The following is a 14676-nucleotide window of genomic DNA, read 5'->3' on the forward strand; positions in this document are numbered from 1 at the left end:
AGCTAGATAACCTGTCTCAAAAATTAAAAATAAAAGGAAAAGAAAGAGAGGAAAATGTTGTGAACCTGCCTAGTGCCAGCTATGGGAAGTAGCCGAGACAAGATTGTGAGTTGAAGGTATCCTCGGCTACACACAGAGACATTATTTTTTGTTATAAATACCAGTATTTGAGAAAAGGCCAATGTGAAATTTTTGTGTGTGTGCATGTATGATTTTGTGTGTGTTTTCTTTTTAAGTAAAGAGTGTAGCTAATAATGTTAGTATTAAAGACTCTAAAGCACAAGGACACAGATCTTCTATAATGTAATATTGATAATATTTCACACTTTATATCTATTTTTTAAGTAGGTCTTAGTTCTGTTTGAAAGTTGATAATAACAGCTTCCCTCTTATTTTTTTCCCCAAATGAGAGCATTAGGAAAAGTGCTCCGGGCACGGTGCCACACAACTCTAACCCCAGCATTCCAGCGGCACGTACAGGCCAGCCTGGGCTGTGGAGCCAGGTTCATGGCAGCCACAGTTAAAGAAGCACACCTTGTCTCCCTCCCCACACCCGTCCCAGAAAAGTAGAAGAGCTCGCATGTTTTTTACTTAGTATAATAAAGGGATTAAAACCATAACTTTGAAAATAAAAGCAGTGCTGTTAATGAGACTAATGGAATATAATAATGTGCCTTACAGGTAGTGTAATGTTTAATGATGGCTATAATTGGAACATAGTTTTAGTTGGTTTTAACATAAATGTCTACAAGTCAGTTAAAATCTCACTTACCTTTTAGATCAATATGCTATTGGCCTTTTTCTTTGAGGAGGAGGTATGTAGTGTTCATTCTTATTTTCCTTTAAAGCAAAACTTTGAAATCTGTGAAAAAATAAACTCTTAAAATTATAAGACATAATTTTAAGAGTTTATATTTTCACAAATTTTACACATCAAAAATTAACAATGGCAGTTATTATACTGCATACTTCTAAAGATACAACAGATAAAGATGGTTCTAATTAAAGATTGGTGTTTGTTTTCCAACACGATCTCACTCTGTAGCTCTGGCTGGCCTAGAACTTACTATTTAGAGCAGGCTCCCCTTGAGTTCATGGGTGTCCTTGTGGGGTCACCAGGCCTAGGTCACCATGCCCTGCTACTTAAATCATTGTCCTCCATGTATTCATTTGGCAGACATGAACCATAGCACACATGTGGAGGTCAGAGGACAACTTACAGGACTCAGTTCTTTCCTCGGACCTTGTAGATCCCAAGGATCAAACTCCCATGACCAGTCAGGCTTAGGCAAGTGCCCTCACCGTTTGAGCCATCTGCTTTGCCAAGCAAAGGGTTATTTTTATTTGTTGAGGTCTTTTGTTTTGTTTTGAGTCTCACTGTATAGCCCTGGTTGACCTGGAACTAGAGATCTGCCCGCCTTTGTCTCCTGAATGTTGGGATTAAAGGTGCCCTCATGCCCAGCTTAAGAAAAGGTTTTAATGTAGATTTACTCACTGTGTTGAAAGAGGGAGCTGTATTTAATAAAGTTACTTTTGTTGTTTCCCTTAGGAAGTTAGTTTTGTTTAATATGTATGCTGCAGTAACCTTATTACTACTACTTTAGTATCTTTGTTTAAAGAAAACAACTTTGAATCCTATCACAGTCTTTCTAGTGCTTTCTAGGCATATAAGGCACTAGAATGAATGGCCTTCCACATACTGCTGCCTCCTGAGTGCCGTCTTCTCCTTACTTTACCATTTATAAAGCCCTAACATCAGACTTTCCATCCTCCCATCTCCCACCTCCTGCCTTAACCAAGAATGTCTTCCCTGACTTTTTGGTGATAGCACTGGCATTTTTGTTGTCGTTGTTATTGTTACCCAGGTTTGAAGCATTGGAACAAACAAACAAACAATTTTATTCATCTAGCTGCTGTAGCCTCTGCAGGAAATCTTGAATCTTAGGGATATACTCTACTTCATTTTCTTGCCACTGGCCTCTCTACCTTTCTGAGCCAACAGTAATTCTCAGAGTGTCACTGATGTTATAACCTGTTGGCTCCAAAACATTATTTTCTCCTTAGTCAGGTCTTGTCATGGGATTCTGCAACAGAACCCTCCAAACCCTTCTTGTAAAGTAACGAGCATTTACTCTAACCTTAGAGTGGGCAGTTTCCACTGGGGTCTGCTCACCTGGACAGCCCAGCCCAACTTTCTCTGAGCTGTATCTTTTGTCCAGTTTTGGTTTATGTTTTTCATTCTTGTTGGACCAGCAAGGATATGTGGAGTTTGTCTCCTTTAATTCCTGCTGTTCTCTTTGCCTACAAGTCTAGAGTTGCCTTCCTCAAACTTTGTCCCACCTGGGTTTTCTTTGAGACAGGGTTTCTCTGTGTAGCCCTGGCTGTCCTGGAACTCACTCTGTAGACCAGGCTGGCCTCGAACTCAGAAATCCGCCTGCCTCTGCCTCCCAGGTGCTGGGATGAAAGGCATGCGCCACCACTGCCCGTCTGTTTTATAGTTTTCATAGATCTTACACATCCTTTGAAAGGGGATGTATCTATCTCTAGGCATCTATTTAGTGAGGTTGTTTAGTAGTTAAGAGTACTTGTTGCTCTTGAAAAGAACTGGGTTCAATTTTCAGCACTCATGTGGTGGTTCTCAAATCATTTGTTACTCCATTTCCAGGGGGTCCAGCACTCTCTTCTCACCTTAATGGGTACCAGACACACTTGTAGGCAAAATGCTCATATACATAAAATGATAAAATAAAAAAATTTAAATGTTCAGTATTTCATACTTTTGATTGTATATAGTTTAAATGTTTCGTTTTTCAAGGCTTTCTTGATTTAGTTGAAATTTTTAAGTACTGAACTTTTAAAAAAATGTATTTATTTATTTATTTATTTATTTAATGTATATGAATGTTGTATCTGCATGTACACATGCATGCCAGAAGAGGACATCAGATCACATCACATTATAGATGGTTGTGAGCTACCACGTGGTTGCTGGGAATTGAACTCAGGACCTCTGGAAAAGCAGTCAGTGCTCTTAACCACTGAGTCATCTCTCCAGCCCCAAATATTGAACATTAACCATGACTTAGTAAATGGTTATTTTTAGTAATTCTCTTTCTTGTTTTTATTTTTTGAGCCAGGGTTTCTCTCTGTAGCGTTGGCTGTCTTAGAACTCGCTGTGTATGCCAGACTGGCCTCCAACTCAGAGACCACTTGCCTTTGAACCCCTGTGCATGCGCCAACCATGTCCTGGTGATGGCCAGTGGTTTTAAGTAGTTGTTTTATTATCTGTGGTCAAGGGTTTGTCACTGCTACTGTCAGGATGGTGACCTTTGTGAACTTATATACCTACCACTAGAATTTTTATGGTCTCTTTTTTAAAGAATTATTTTAAAAATTCATTTGGGGTATAGGAGATGCCTGGGTTGTTATGAGATAAGCCAAAGACAACTTGTTAAGTGGTTCTCAGCTTTTACCTCATGGGTTCAGAAACTGGATTGAGATTGTCTGGCATGGCAGCTGGCTCCTTTACGTCATGGCCCATTTTACAGGCACTACTTCTTTTTTTTTTTTTTTTTCTTCTTCTCCCTTAGTTTAGACCACCTGCCCTCCTTTTCGCCCTTCATTTGCATTTCCTTATGCTTTTGAAGAATTGTTGTGAGTGTTGTGAAAGGTCCGTTCCACAGGGAGGGCCTTCATGACTGTGCTTGTTCATCCTCTGTGGTCTGCAAACTAGAGTTTACACGATATGACTTTACGAGCTTCTAGTTGCTTTGCTTGATAAAAATGTGTGTACTTGTTGGTGTATTACATGACAGAAGACACGTGGCGGCCGCAGGGTTGCTGAGGGAGCCAGGCCGCTCGGTTACAGTGGTACTCTTGACAGAAGACACATGACTGCCGCAGGGTTGCTGAGGGAGCCAGGCCGCTCAGTTACAGTGGTACTCTCCACTAGGAACTAGCTTTCCTTGTGCACATGGTTCTCTCTCCATGGAGTCTGCAGCCTTGTTTTTACATCCTATCTTGACACCACCTTACATAACCGGGCTGGAGATGGCTCAGCGGTTAAGAACACTTACTGCAGGCTGGCAAGGTGGCTCAGTAGTTAAGAGCACTAACTGCTCTTCCAGAGGACCCAGGTTCAGTTCCCAACACCCACAGGGCAGCTTGCAGCTGTCTGTAACTCCAGATCTACACAGATATACATGCAAGTAAAACACCAATGCACATAAAATAAAAATAAATTAAAAGTCAGCCAAGAAACACTTACTTCTCTACTAAAGGGCCTGAGTTCAGTTCCCAGCACCCATATCAGGTTCTTATCCCTGTTACTCCATCTCCAGGAGGTCTGACACCACCTTCTGGCCTCCAAAGGCACCCTACACATGGGATATGCATTCCCATAAACTGAAAAACAAGTGACAGTAAAGACTAACTTAAAGGTTTTTTTGTCCAGACATTAAATAGCACAACATTTATTGAGCTTTGCTGTTACTGTTTAGTTCTTCTTTGCCAACTTGAAGGCCAGGTCATTTCTGGTTTATATAATTTATAGTGTATTGTGGGTATAAAGGTATTTATTTATAGACTTGGTGTTATCAAGTACAAATAGATATATCACATCCTAAAATACTTTATGTCTCCTAAAACACTTGATAAGGATTTTCATGTATAGTAGGCAGTGAGTAATTTTTGTTTTGTCTTTAATAGAAAATTAGCTAAAGAAATCTCCAAAGCCTTTTTTTTTTTTTTTTTAATTTAAGAACTGAAAGTACAGACTGGGTTTAATGTTAATTTTACTTCTTCTTTTCTTTTAAAGGTAAATGAGAAAACAGGACAACTTATTCAATACGATAAGTTTTACATACATGAAGTGCAGGAGCTGATAGACATAAGGAATGACTATATCAACTGGGTGCAGCAGCAAGCCTATGGAGTGGTACGTCTCCTCACCTTGCGACTGAGCCTATGTGCCGTTTGTATAGTGCAGAAGGAACAGTTTGGAAACAAGTATTTTCATAGCTTTTATTCCAAGTACATTATTTTACAATAATGCATTCCATATGCTCTGTTTATATGTAGATATTCTCCCAGCTCCAAACCAGTGGTACCAATTCTACTTTTCTAGAGAAAATGCAGGTGTGGCATGGACTTTTAACTCTTACTTCCTTTGAGGGTACTTCGGTGTCCAGAGTGGTAGATGTCAGATCTCTTAGCATGTTAGCAGATGTCTGCATTAGAACCAGGAGAGCCCCCTCAACCATTCTGTGTTCTCATTTCATTTCAGATTGTTCATACACATTTGGTTTTTAGTAACAAGTTAACAGATATTTAATAACTTGAGTTATTTTAAAGTAACTTTAGTTCTGTAAGTAGGAGATACTTTATCCTATGCGAAGCAAGCATAGTGGTAGATAACCAGAGGCTCCACACTCCAGTTGCTGAGCAGTTGGTTCTGGGCAGCCTGATGGATAACATAAAACCCTCTGTAGGCAGCCTGGCTTCTCAGCAAGTTAAGATAAGTACTGTCTTAATAGGATTTCTCTTTAGCAAGCAGCTATTGCTCTGTGTTTGGATATTTGCTGAAATGTGGTAGTCTTCTCACCTAAACTCATGATGATACAAACTATCTCATTAAGGAGCTCTTTTGGTGTTGGCTGTTTCTAATAAGAAGAGGTAATAGAGGGCTATAGTTTTGGTTTCTTTTTTTCCTCCTTTCTCTCTAGTGTATCTTATAGTTACTGTTTCTCCATTTATAAAAGAACATGATGCTAAGTAAATATTATTACAGGAAACTGGCTTCTTTTCCTTAACCTTCCTTTTTTTTTTTTAAAAGACAACTCTGCTTGGTCTGGCTTTAAACTCACAGAGGCCACCTCCTTCTGCCTCCTTAGTTCTGGGATTAAAGGCTTGTACTACTACATCCAGTTCTTTAAAGAGAGTTCATCACACATTTGTATTTACATAGAACTTTTGATATTCTTATTCCTGAAGTTTTAAGAGAAGATCCATGTGTTCATTGTAGTCTTAATGCTCAGCTGGGTGTCATTTTCATAGTTAGTAAAGTTTTAGTGACTATCCTAAAGATACTCACAATATTTTGTGATAATATGGGCATTTGTGTGCAAGTACAAATATACATACATGTGTATATGTATTTTTATGTCTGTATACATACAAACACATGAATACTAGTGTGGCTAATAGGGTCAGGAGTTGTTTCTCTGAAGATAAATTCTTGGTCTGTCTAGGATGGATTCAAACCTTAGAAAACTTGAGCTTCCATTTCCTAGTGCTGGAATTATAGGCTGAGGTCACCATTGCCACTTGCACCCAGTTGCCAATCTAGAGTTTGGATAAAGGGGCTGGAGACATGGCTCAGAAAACTAGAGCACTGGCTGCTCAGTTCCCATTGCCCATGTAATGGCTGAGAGCCATTCCCAAAAGATCCAATTTCTGTTTCTGCACTCAGACACTCACATACACATAATTTAAAAATAATACCAATTTAAACATGTTAAATCCTTGTATTATTTTATGTGTTGAGGGTGCTTTGCTTATATGTATATCTGTACTGCATTTGTGTGCCTGATGCCTGCTGAGGTTAGAAGATGGTGTTCGATCCTCAGAAACTAGAGTTAGAGGTGATTGTTAAGTGACCACATGGATGCTGGGAATTGAACCTGGGTTCTCTGGAAGAACCGTCTATCTGTACTCTCACCTGCTAAGCCGTCTCTCCCCTCCCTCTCCTTTTTCTCTTCCCTCTCTTTTTCTCCCCTCCCTCCCTCCTTCCTTCTCTTCCTTCCTTTCTCTTCCTTCTTCTTTTCCTCCATCCTCTCCTTGCCTTTCTTCCTCCCTTCCTTATGGGCCAGTGAGCTGCCTCAGTAGGCAAAGGCACTTGCCACTAAGCCTGATGGCCTGATATCAAACTCTGGGACCCAGATGGTGGAAGAAACAGATTCCTACAAGATACCTTCTGATCTCCATGCATAGGCTGTGGCGTGAATTCACCCCTCACACACACAAATAACTGCAATACATTTTTAAAAATAAAACTTACAAAGTTATGATGACCTGCATTTATGGTTGTACATATTTATAATACCAGCACTCAAGAAGTGGAGGCAGTGATCAGAAGTACACTCTGTTGGTTCTATTTCAGAGGAAAAGAAAGGTCCATGCTGGGTTTTATTATGTTTGTATTACATTGAGATTTGACTTAAATGATCTTGTTAAGTGAGATTTTTTTTAATATTTATTTATATGAGTACACTGCAGCTGTCTTCAGATACACACTAGAAGAGGTCATCAGATCCCATTACAGATGGTTGTGAGCTACCATGTGGTTGCTGGGATTTGAACTCAGGACCTCTGGAAGAGCAGTCAGTGCTCTTAACCACTGAGCCATCTCTCCAGCCCCTAAATGAGTTTTTTTTTTTCCACCTTTGATGTTAAATATTTGTAGGTCATAAATCTTATTTATTCAGTATTGTGCTATGTGTCTAAATTTGTTCTAGGGAATTAAATTGTATGTGCCCATACTGGATAGTGGTTGAAATAGCAATCTGACATGTTCAATCTATGGGTAGATGTATTTGACATATGGGCGGGTGTAATATCAGGACAGAACAGCATCAGAGGACACACTGATAGTTTAACGGGTAGGACATTCTTCTCAGTTGTCAAAAGCATGTTGGAATTTAGCTACCTACAAAAATCAGAGGAAAACTACCCAGGACTACCCTTATTTCTGCTACCGTTTACCAAGTTGGGAGGCAAATAGCCCACTCTGCCCTAAGGCTCTATCATTTGTTGTAAAGTTTCACAGAACTTGGAGAACTACTATATAGCCCAGTGCAGTTTGTTATAGGATAAGGATACAGATTAGAATTAGTCAGGTTAAGACAATAAGGAAGGCGCTAGGAGAGGTATCAGTAGCAGAGCATCGTAAGTTACATTATTTACATTGTCAGCAGCTAAAGATCCTAGAATAGCCCAGGACAGACGCTGTGTGCTTTGTCAAAATCAACTCTTCACCCCGGTGGCACCAGGTGTGCATCTCTCTGAGGATGGTGGGACTTTGAGTACTAGAAGCATAAACTCTGAGCATATGTGGAAGCTCTCCGTTATAGAGAGCAGGTAAGCCAGTTGGTAGGGTGCTTGTCTTACATGTGAAACCCTGAGTTTTATGCTCAGCACCACACAAGACTGGGCATGCTGACATATGTCTACAGTCCCAAGAAGTAGGAGGGTCAGAGTTACAGGCTCTCCTAAACCATATACTGAGTTCAAGGCCAGCCTGAGATACATGAGACCTGCCTTAAAATAGTTTGTACCGTTTGTGAGCTGGGAGTATCAATCACTCATCGTTCAAGCATTTGCGTAGTATATGCAAGGCCCTGAATTTAATCCCCAGATTGGTGGGGAGGCACATTTCTTTCCTATTCTCTTAAGTTTTTATATCTTTATAAATCTGTTTTTACAAGTTAGCAACCACTATGTTCTGTCTTGTGCTTTTTAATATTGTTAAAAAAAAAAAGACACTAGTAGGGCTGGCAAGATGGCTTCATTAGAGAAAAGTACTTGCTATGCAGACAGGAAGAGAGCCAACTTGTATAGACTGTCTCCTGACCCCCATGGACACACCTGTGTTCTCTCTCTCAGAGTAATAATAATAAACGAAAGGAACAAAACAAAATGTAAGGAAAGGTACATGATACCTTTAATACAGGGCTGAGGAGGTAGGGGCAGGCCGACGGCTGAGTTCAAGACTATCCTAGCCTCCCAGGGCTATTCAATGAAAGGAGAGGAGGAGAGAGGGAGAAGAGAGAAGTGGGGGGAGCTTAAGGGGAAAGTATAACCACTACAAGATACCTTCCATCTTTCTGGTGATCTGTCACATAATTTATGGCAGCTTTCTCTCATCTTGCTTTTTTATGAAATATACCAAAGATTTTTTACTTCATTGAGGTCAAGTCTGAGAAGTAATTACTTCCATTTTCTAGGTAAAGAAACAGCCATCAAGATGTTTCAGGCTAAGAATTAGATTGCTAGTCTACATAAATTCGGCAAGGAGGAAAACTCAGTTGCTTAGACCAGATCTCATTATATTCAAACCAATAGTTGATGATAGAGTTCCCAACTTTACTTCATAGGTAGGGATGTGGAAGGGCGTTATAGGGTGGTGAACCTTTTTGATAATTTATTTATCTTCTACCTCATTAAGTCAATATTCAGCTGTAGCAAAATATATGACCTCTGTGTGTTGATTAGACATAAACCACTAACACTGCTCTTTCCCATTGCTGCATTCTGCACTGCTGTCTTAGGATGTCAGCCATGGAGTAACTGAGGTAAGTCTGGGGACCTACAGTCTCAGAGTCACAAAGAGTGTTCTGTTGTTTCCTGTGTCAAGAGTCAAATTTGTCTTTAGTGTGAGTTTTTGTTTGTTTTTTAATGTGCACACACACATCTGGTTTTAAATCGGTATATTATGTTGATTTTAAAGTTGACTCTATAGAAATTTTCCTGTATAATATCAGGATATCCTGTATAATTCAGAATTTTCTGAATTAAAGAGTTTTCTGAATTAAAACTTGTTGCTGGGTGTGATGGCATATGTCTTTAATCCCAGCACTTGAGATGCAGAGGCAAGCAGATAACTGAGTTTGAGGGCAGCCTGGTCTACATAGTGTGAGTTCAGACCAGCCAGGGCTGCACAGTAAAACTGTCATAGTACAAAAACAGCAACAACAAAACAATGATATTGCTCAATATTACACTTATATGTAACTTCTAATAAGAGTTACTTTGAAATATTTCCTGTACTTATTTCCCAATATAAAATACAGTATGTTCTGAGAAATACATTTTATTTTAATATTTTATAAATACTTACCTAATATAGCAAAACATCGCAGAAGTAAAATGATCTATTTTTTTTTTTTTTTTTTTTAGATAATTGATACTCAACTTGTTCTTGTTCTGTGTGTTCCCTTCCTATATAAAGTTGTTGTGCTTTGTCCTGAATAGTGGGCGGCCATGCTTTCGTCTTCAGAGCTGGAGTATTGCTACTTCTCTTATGTTATTGTGTTGCCTGTTGTTTTGCTTTGTTTTGGCTTATTGTGTATGGTTTTCCTAGTACTCAAACTAATAAACATTAGTTAGGTTACATTATCTATTATTGTTTGTTTGCTTCCTCAGTAAGTATCATATAAAACTATGAAAAGATAGGGTCCGTGTCAGACACAGCTTGGGGCTAGAGTTCTCGTGTCTCGTGTCATGCACAAGTCTCCGTATACAACTCCCAGCAGTGTAAGACTTTGTGTTGGGGGGAGGGGAAGTGAAAACACCGTTTAAAAAACATGGTCAGGACTTGAAATGACTTGAAATGTTGTTTGCACCTTCCCTGTAGGAGCTAAACCAGCATTTCTCAACCTGTGGGTCAAAACTGACCCTGTCACAGGGGTTGCCTAAAATCATTGGAAATATCATTACAATTCTTTTTTTTTTTAAAGATTTATTTATTTATTATATGTAAGTACACTGTAGCTGTCATAAGACGCACCAGATGAGGGCGTCAGATCTCATCATGGGTGGTTGTGAGCCACCATGTGGTTGCTGGGATTTGAACTCATGACCTTCCGAAGAGCAATCGATGCTCTTCCCCGCTGAGCCATCTCACCAGCCCTCATTACAATTCTTAACAGTAACACAACAGTAGTTATGGAGTAGTAAAAAAAAAAAAAAAAAACTTTATGTTTGGGGATCACCACAACATGAGGAACTGTATTAAAGGGTCACAGCATTAGGAAGATTGAGAACCACTGAGCTAAACAGATCCATAGCAATGATGTATAGAAATGAAGATTGAGGGTTTGAAGATGGTTCGGTGGGTGATCTGCCGCTGGACCCACATGTTGGAAGGAGAGAACAACTATTGCACACTGTCCTCCAACCTCCACGCATACGTTTGGCCTGTGTGCATGCACAGAGAACCACAAAATAAAAAATTTAAACGGCTCAGCAGAAAAAGGCACCTGCAGGGAAACCTGACAACCAAGGTTCAGTCTGTAGGACCCAGCTGATAAGGACAGAACTCACTTCTGACCACATGTGTGCCATGTGTGGTACCAGAATGCCTGCAAACATACTCATACAAAATAGATTTCCTGCTGGGCATGGTGACACATGCTTTTAATCCCAGCACTCAGGAGGCAGAGGCAGGTTGATCTCTTAAATTCTGGGCAGCCTTGTCTACATAGTTCCAGGACAACCAGGGCTACGTAGGTAGACCCTATCTCAAAAATCCAAAAGAAACAGAAATCACCTGGGGATTACTATTTTACTATTTCAATACTGTCTTTAAGTTAAATTCAGTTGTGGCATATACTGTTATCCCAGTGAAGGTACAAATTCAAGAGGTTGAAGCCAGCCTGGGCTCAAAACACAAAGGGCTGGGGATATAATTCAGCGGTTGAGCACTTGCTGTTTGAAGTTTTATAGACTGGTTCATTCTAATGCCTTATATAAAATGAATATAAATCCTGTAGTCAAAAATGAATGATGTTTTTGAAAATTTCTAACCATACCAGTGAATGGAGCCAAGAGTGTGATAATAATCTTTACCAAAAATGACAGCACCCCCACACCAGAGCCAGCTTGAACTGATAAGGTAATTTCTTTATTTCCAGTTGGCAGATATCCCCGTGACAATTTGTACATACCCATTTGTATTTGATGCCCAGGCAAAAACTACTCTGCTGCAGACGGACGCAGTCCTGCAGATGCAGGTAAGGGCTGTGCAATGGTAATTTGATTTGGGGATTTTTTTTTTTTTAAGATTTATTTATTTATTTTATGTGTATGAGTATACTGTAGCTGTGCAGATGGCCGTGAGCCATCATGTGGCTGCTGGGAACTGAACTAAGGATGGCCGGAGCGAGCGGGGGCCATCCTTAGTTCAGTTCCCAGCAGCCACATGATGGCTCACGGCCATTTTTTTTTTGTAAAAAACTGTCTCTGTTGGCTTTTTGTTTTTGTATTTTAATATTTGAAACATTCGTGATAGTAATATGTGGAGATGCCATTGTGGACTGTCATTTGCATAACACTGTGTAGCTGTAAGAATTGCTACATGAGATATTAAGATATGAAAGCTGCTTAGTTAACAAGGAGATGTAATAAAAAATAGAGTAACAGCCTTTATTCAGATTAAGTCTTCAAAAATGATAAACCCCTTTGTTAGATTGTTAGGTTAGCTTGCTTCAGAAGCCTGGCTCCACTCTGCCCTTTAATTACATATGGGAGAAAAGATGACAGGAACTAGAACTGAGATAAGAGGTTCAGTGTGGAAGCAGAGGCCCTTCATCACTTAAATGGAAAGAGTTGGAAATTGCCCTGAGCTTGGCATGGTGACACACACGTTTATTCCCAGCTCTGTGAGTTCAGAGGCCAGCCTAGTCTATATAGTGAGGTCTAGAACAGCCAGGACTACAGAGACCCTAGCTCAGAAAAGGGAGAGAGGGAGGGAAGGAGGGAGGCAAGGACAGGAAATAACCTTGAGGTTGGTCATAGGTAGGTGTGTGGGGGGGTGGTGCTGGGGATGTTTATGGGGAGGGATATATGGGTGTGTGTGTGTGTACATACATATATACATGTATGTACATATACATGTATATATGTATATATATATATGCACGCACATACATATAACACTTATTTTGTGTGTGTGTGTATGATATCACAGTGAAGCTCATAACGTTATGTTAACTAGAATAAATAAGATAGCTGGGCATGATGATGCTTGCATATGATCCCAGCCCTCTTCCAAGGGAAAGCATTTAATTGGGGACTGGCTTACAGTTGTAGAGGGTGAGTCACCATGGCACAAAGTAGACAGCGTGGCACCGGAGCAGTCGCTCCAGAGTTTTATATCCTAATCTGTAGGCAGAAGAAGTAGCTGGGCCTGGTGGGGGCTTTTGAAACCTTGAAGCGCCCTGCTTCATAGCAAGGTTAGGTTAAATAAGACTGCCTAAAAGTAAAATACAATTGTGATTTGTGTTTGTTTTCTAGATGGCCATTGACCAGGCCCACAGGCAGAATGTCTCCTCTCTCTTTCTCCCAGTGATCGAGTCTGTGAATCCTTGCTTAATTCTAGTTGTTCGCAGGGAGAATATTGTAGGAGATGCGATGGAAGTCCTCAGGAAAACCAAGAATATAGATTATAAAAAGCCACTCAAGGTAAGTAAGCACTTTGCATAAATTAGGACTTCTATGTAAAAGCTGTTCTAGGTCATGTGTATGTGTGTCTATGTATTTGAAACACTTTGTGTTTTCTTTAATTACAGACATAACTTTATTCTTGATTTATGTTTTGCTTACATATATGTGCACTATGTACATGCCCTGATCCTGCAGAGGTCAGAAGAGAGGGTTAGATCCTGTGTAATTGTAGTTACATATGGTTGTGACTCACCAAGTGGGCACTGTGAACCAAACCTGGGTCTTCTGCAAGAGCAACAACTGCTTGTGGCCACTGAGTCATCTAAGCTGTATGGTAACTTGAAGCTCTAGGTTGCTGAGATTTCCTTGCAGTGCGTAGCTTGCTTATAGGTCTCTGAGATGTGCTCCTGGGCCCTTGTTGCCTAGTCAGTGTTCATTTTACCCTGTTTTAGGTTATATTTGTTGGAGAAGATGCTGTTGATGCAGGAGGTGTACGCAAAGAATTTTTCTTGCTCATCATGAGGGAATTGTTGGATCCTAAATATGGCATGTTTCGATATTACGAAGATTCCAGGCTCATTTGGTTTTCAGATAAGGTAATATGCCCATTTACCACAATTCTTTCTTTACATCTTTGTTTCTAACATATTCTGGTCAGAGGTCTGCTTTAATCACAAGTGGAAATTATTTTAGGCTTATTGTCAAAACACAGCCTTGTGTTTTATACATTGTTTCTTAATCAGCTTTAAAATAATGCTGAATTTTCTTCTGATTATTTCAGTTTGGAAAATTGCATGGTAATTACTATATTAGCCTCTCTTCTGGGGAGGATTCATTTAGCATTAGAGATCACTGATGTCTTATAATTCAGATTAAGGGCCAGTAAACTATAGTAATAAGACAGATCTTCCCACCATATATTCTGATACAGAAAGCCACCTGTTGGCTATAACTGCTTTGACACATCTGCATCAGAGACAAGAGTTGACAGTACCGAGGACCCTGTGCTCAACTAAGACTTAAGATAGTACCAGCTGGTCCTTTACAGAAAATATATGGATTCTGTTCTGTAAAACATTTGGAGTCCCCTATGTGATGTCTAAGATTTCTTTATATGTATATTTAGTCTTTGTTGAAGGAGACTGGCTGTCTTGTGTGAGGATAGCAGCTATTGATGTTGGGTGCTTAGGGTAGTTCCTGAGGGCAATAAGATACTGCACTGAAATGATACTGTCATGGGTATTGAATAGAGAGAGAAATAGCTCAGCCTTATCTGGTAGGCATCCGGCTCCTAGGCTGTCCAGGTGTCTGCTGGCGCCCTCCAGTGGCCGCAGCATAGGTGTTGGCCTTGTGTTTTCTGTCGCAGTTCTCTTTACAAAATGATGCCCGGCCACACTGTCCTGGCTGTCTAGGGCTTCAGGTGTTCTTGCCTGGACTCTTATCAGGCACCCTTAG

At 40.0% G+C, this 14676-nt stretch overlaps 1 protein-coding gene across 8 annotated transcripts in view; it reads left to right on the forward strand.

Moving 5' to 3' along the window:
- Positions 1-14676, forward strand: part of Herc4 (HECT and RLD domain containing E3 ubiquitin protein ligase 4) — a 71855-nt gene that overhangs the window by 48677 nt on the left and 8502 nt on the right. For 3 of the 8 annotated variants that reach the window (XM_031348317.1, XM_031348318.1, XM_031348322.1), the window contains 6 exons: positions 780-815; positions 4817-4936; positions 9327-9350; positions 11691-11789; positions 13072-13239; positions 13674-13817. In XM_031348317.1, the coding sequence (XP_031204177.1) occupies positions 780-815; positions 4817-4936; positions 9327-9350; positions 11691-11789; positions 13072-13239; positions 13674-13817 (591 nt within the window). The remainder of the gene's footprint in view (positions 1-779; positions 816-4816; positions 4937-9326; positions 9351-11690; positions 11790-13071; positions 13240-13673; positions 13818-14676) is intronic. The other 5 variants (XM_031348320.1, XM_031348323.1, XM_031348321.1 and 2 more) reach the window with 3 other exon arrangements.

Source organism: Mastomys coucha, unplaced genomic scaffold, assembly GCF_008632895.1.
Source record: "Mastomys coucha isolate ucsf_1 unplaced genomic scaffold, UCSF_Mcou_1 pScaffold3, whole genome shotgun sequence".
In the NCBI taxonomy this organism is placed as follows: Eukaryota; Metazoa; Chordata; class Mammalia; order Rodentia; family Muridae; genus Mastomys; species Mastomys coucha.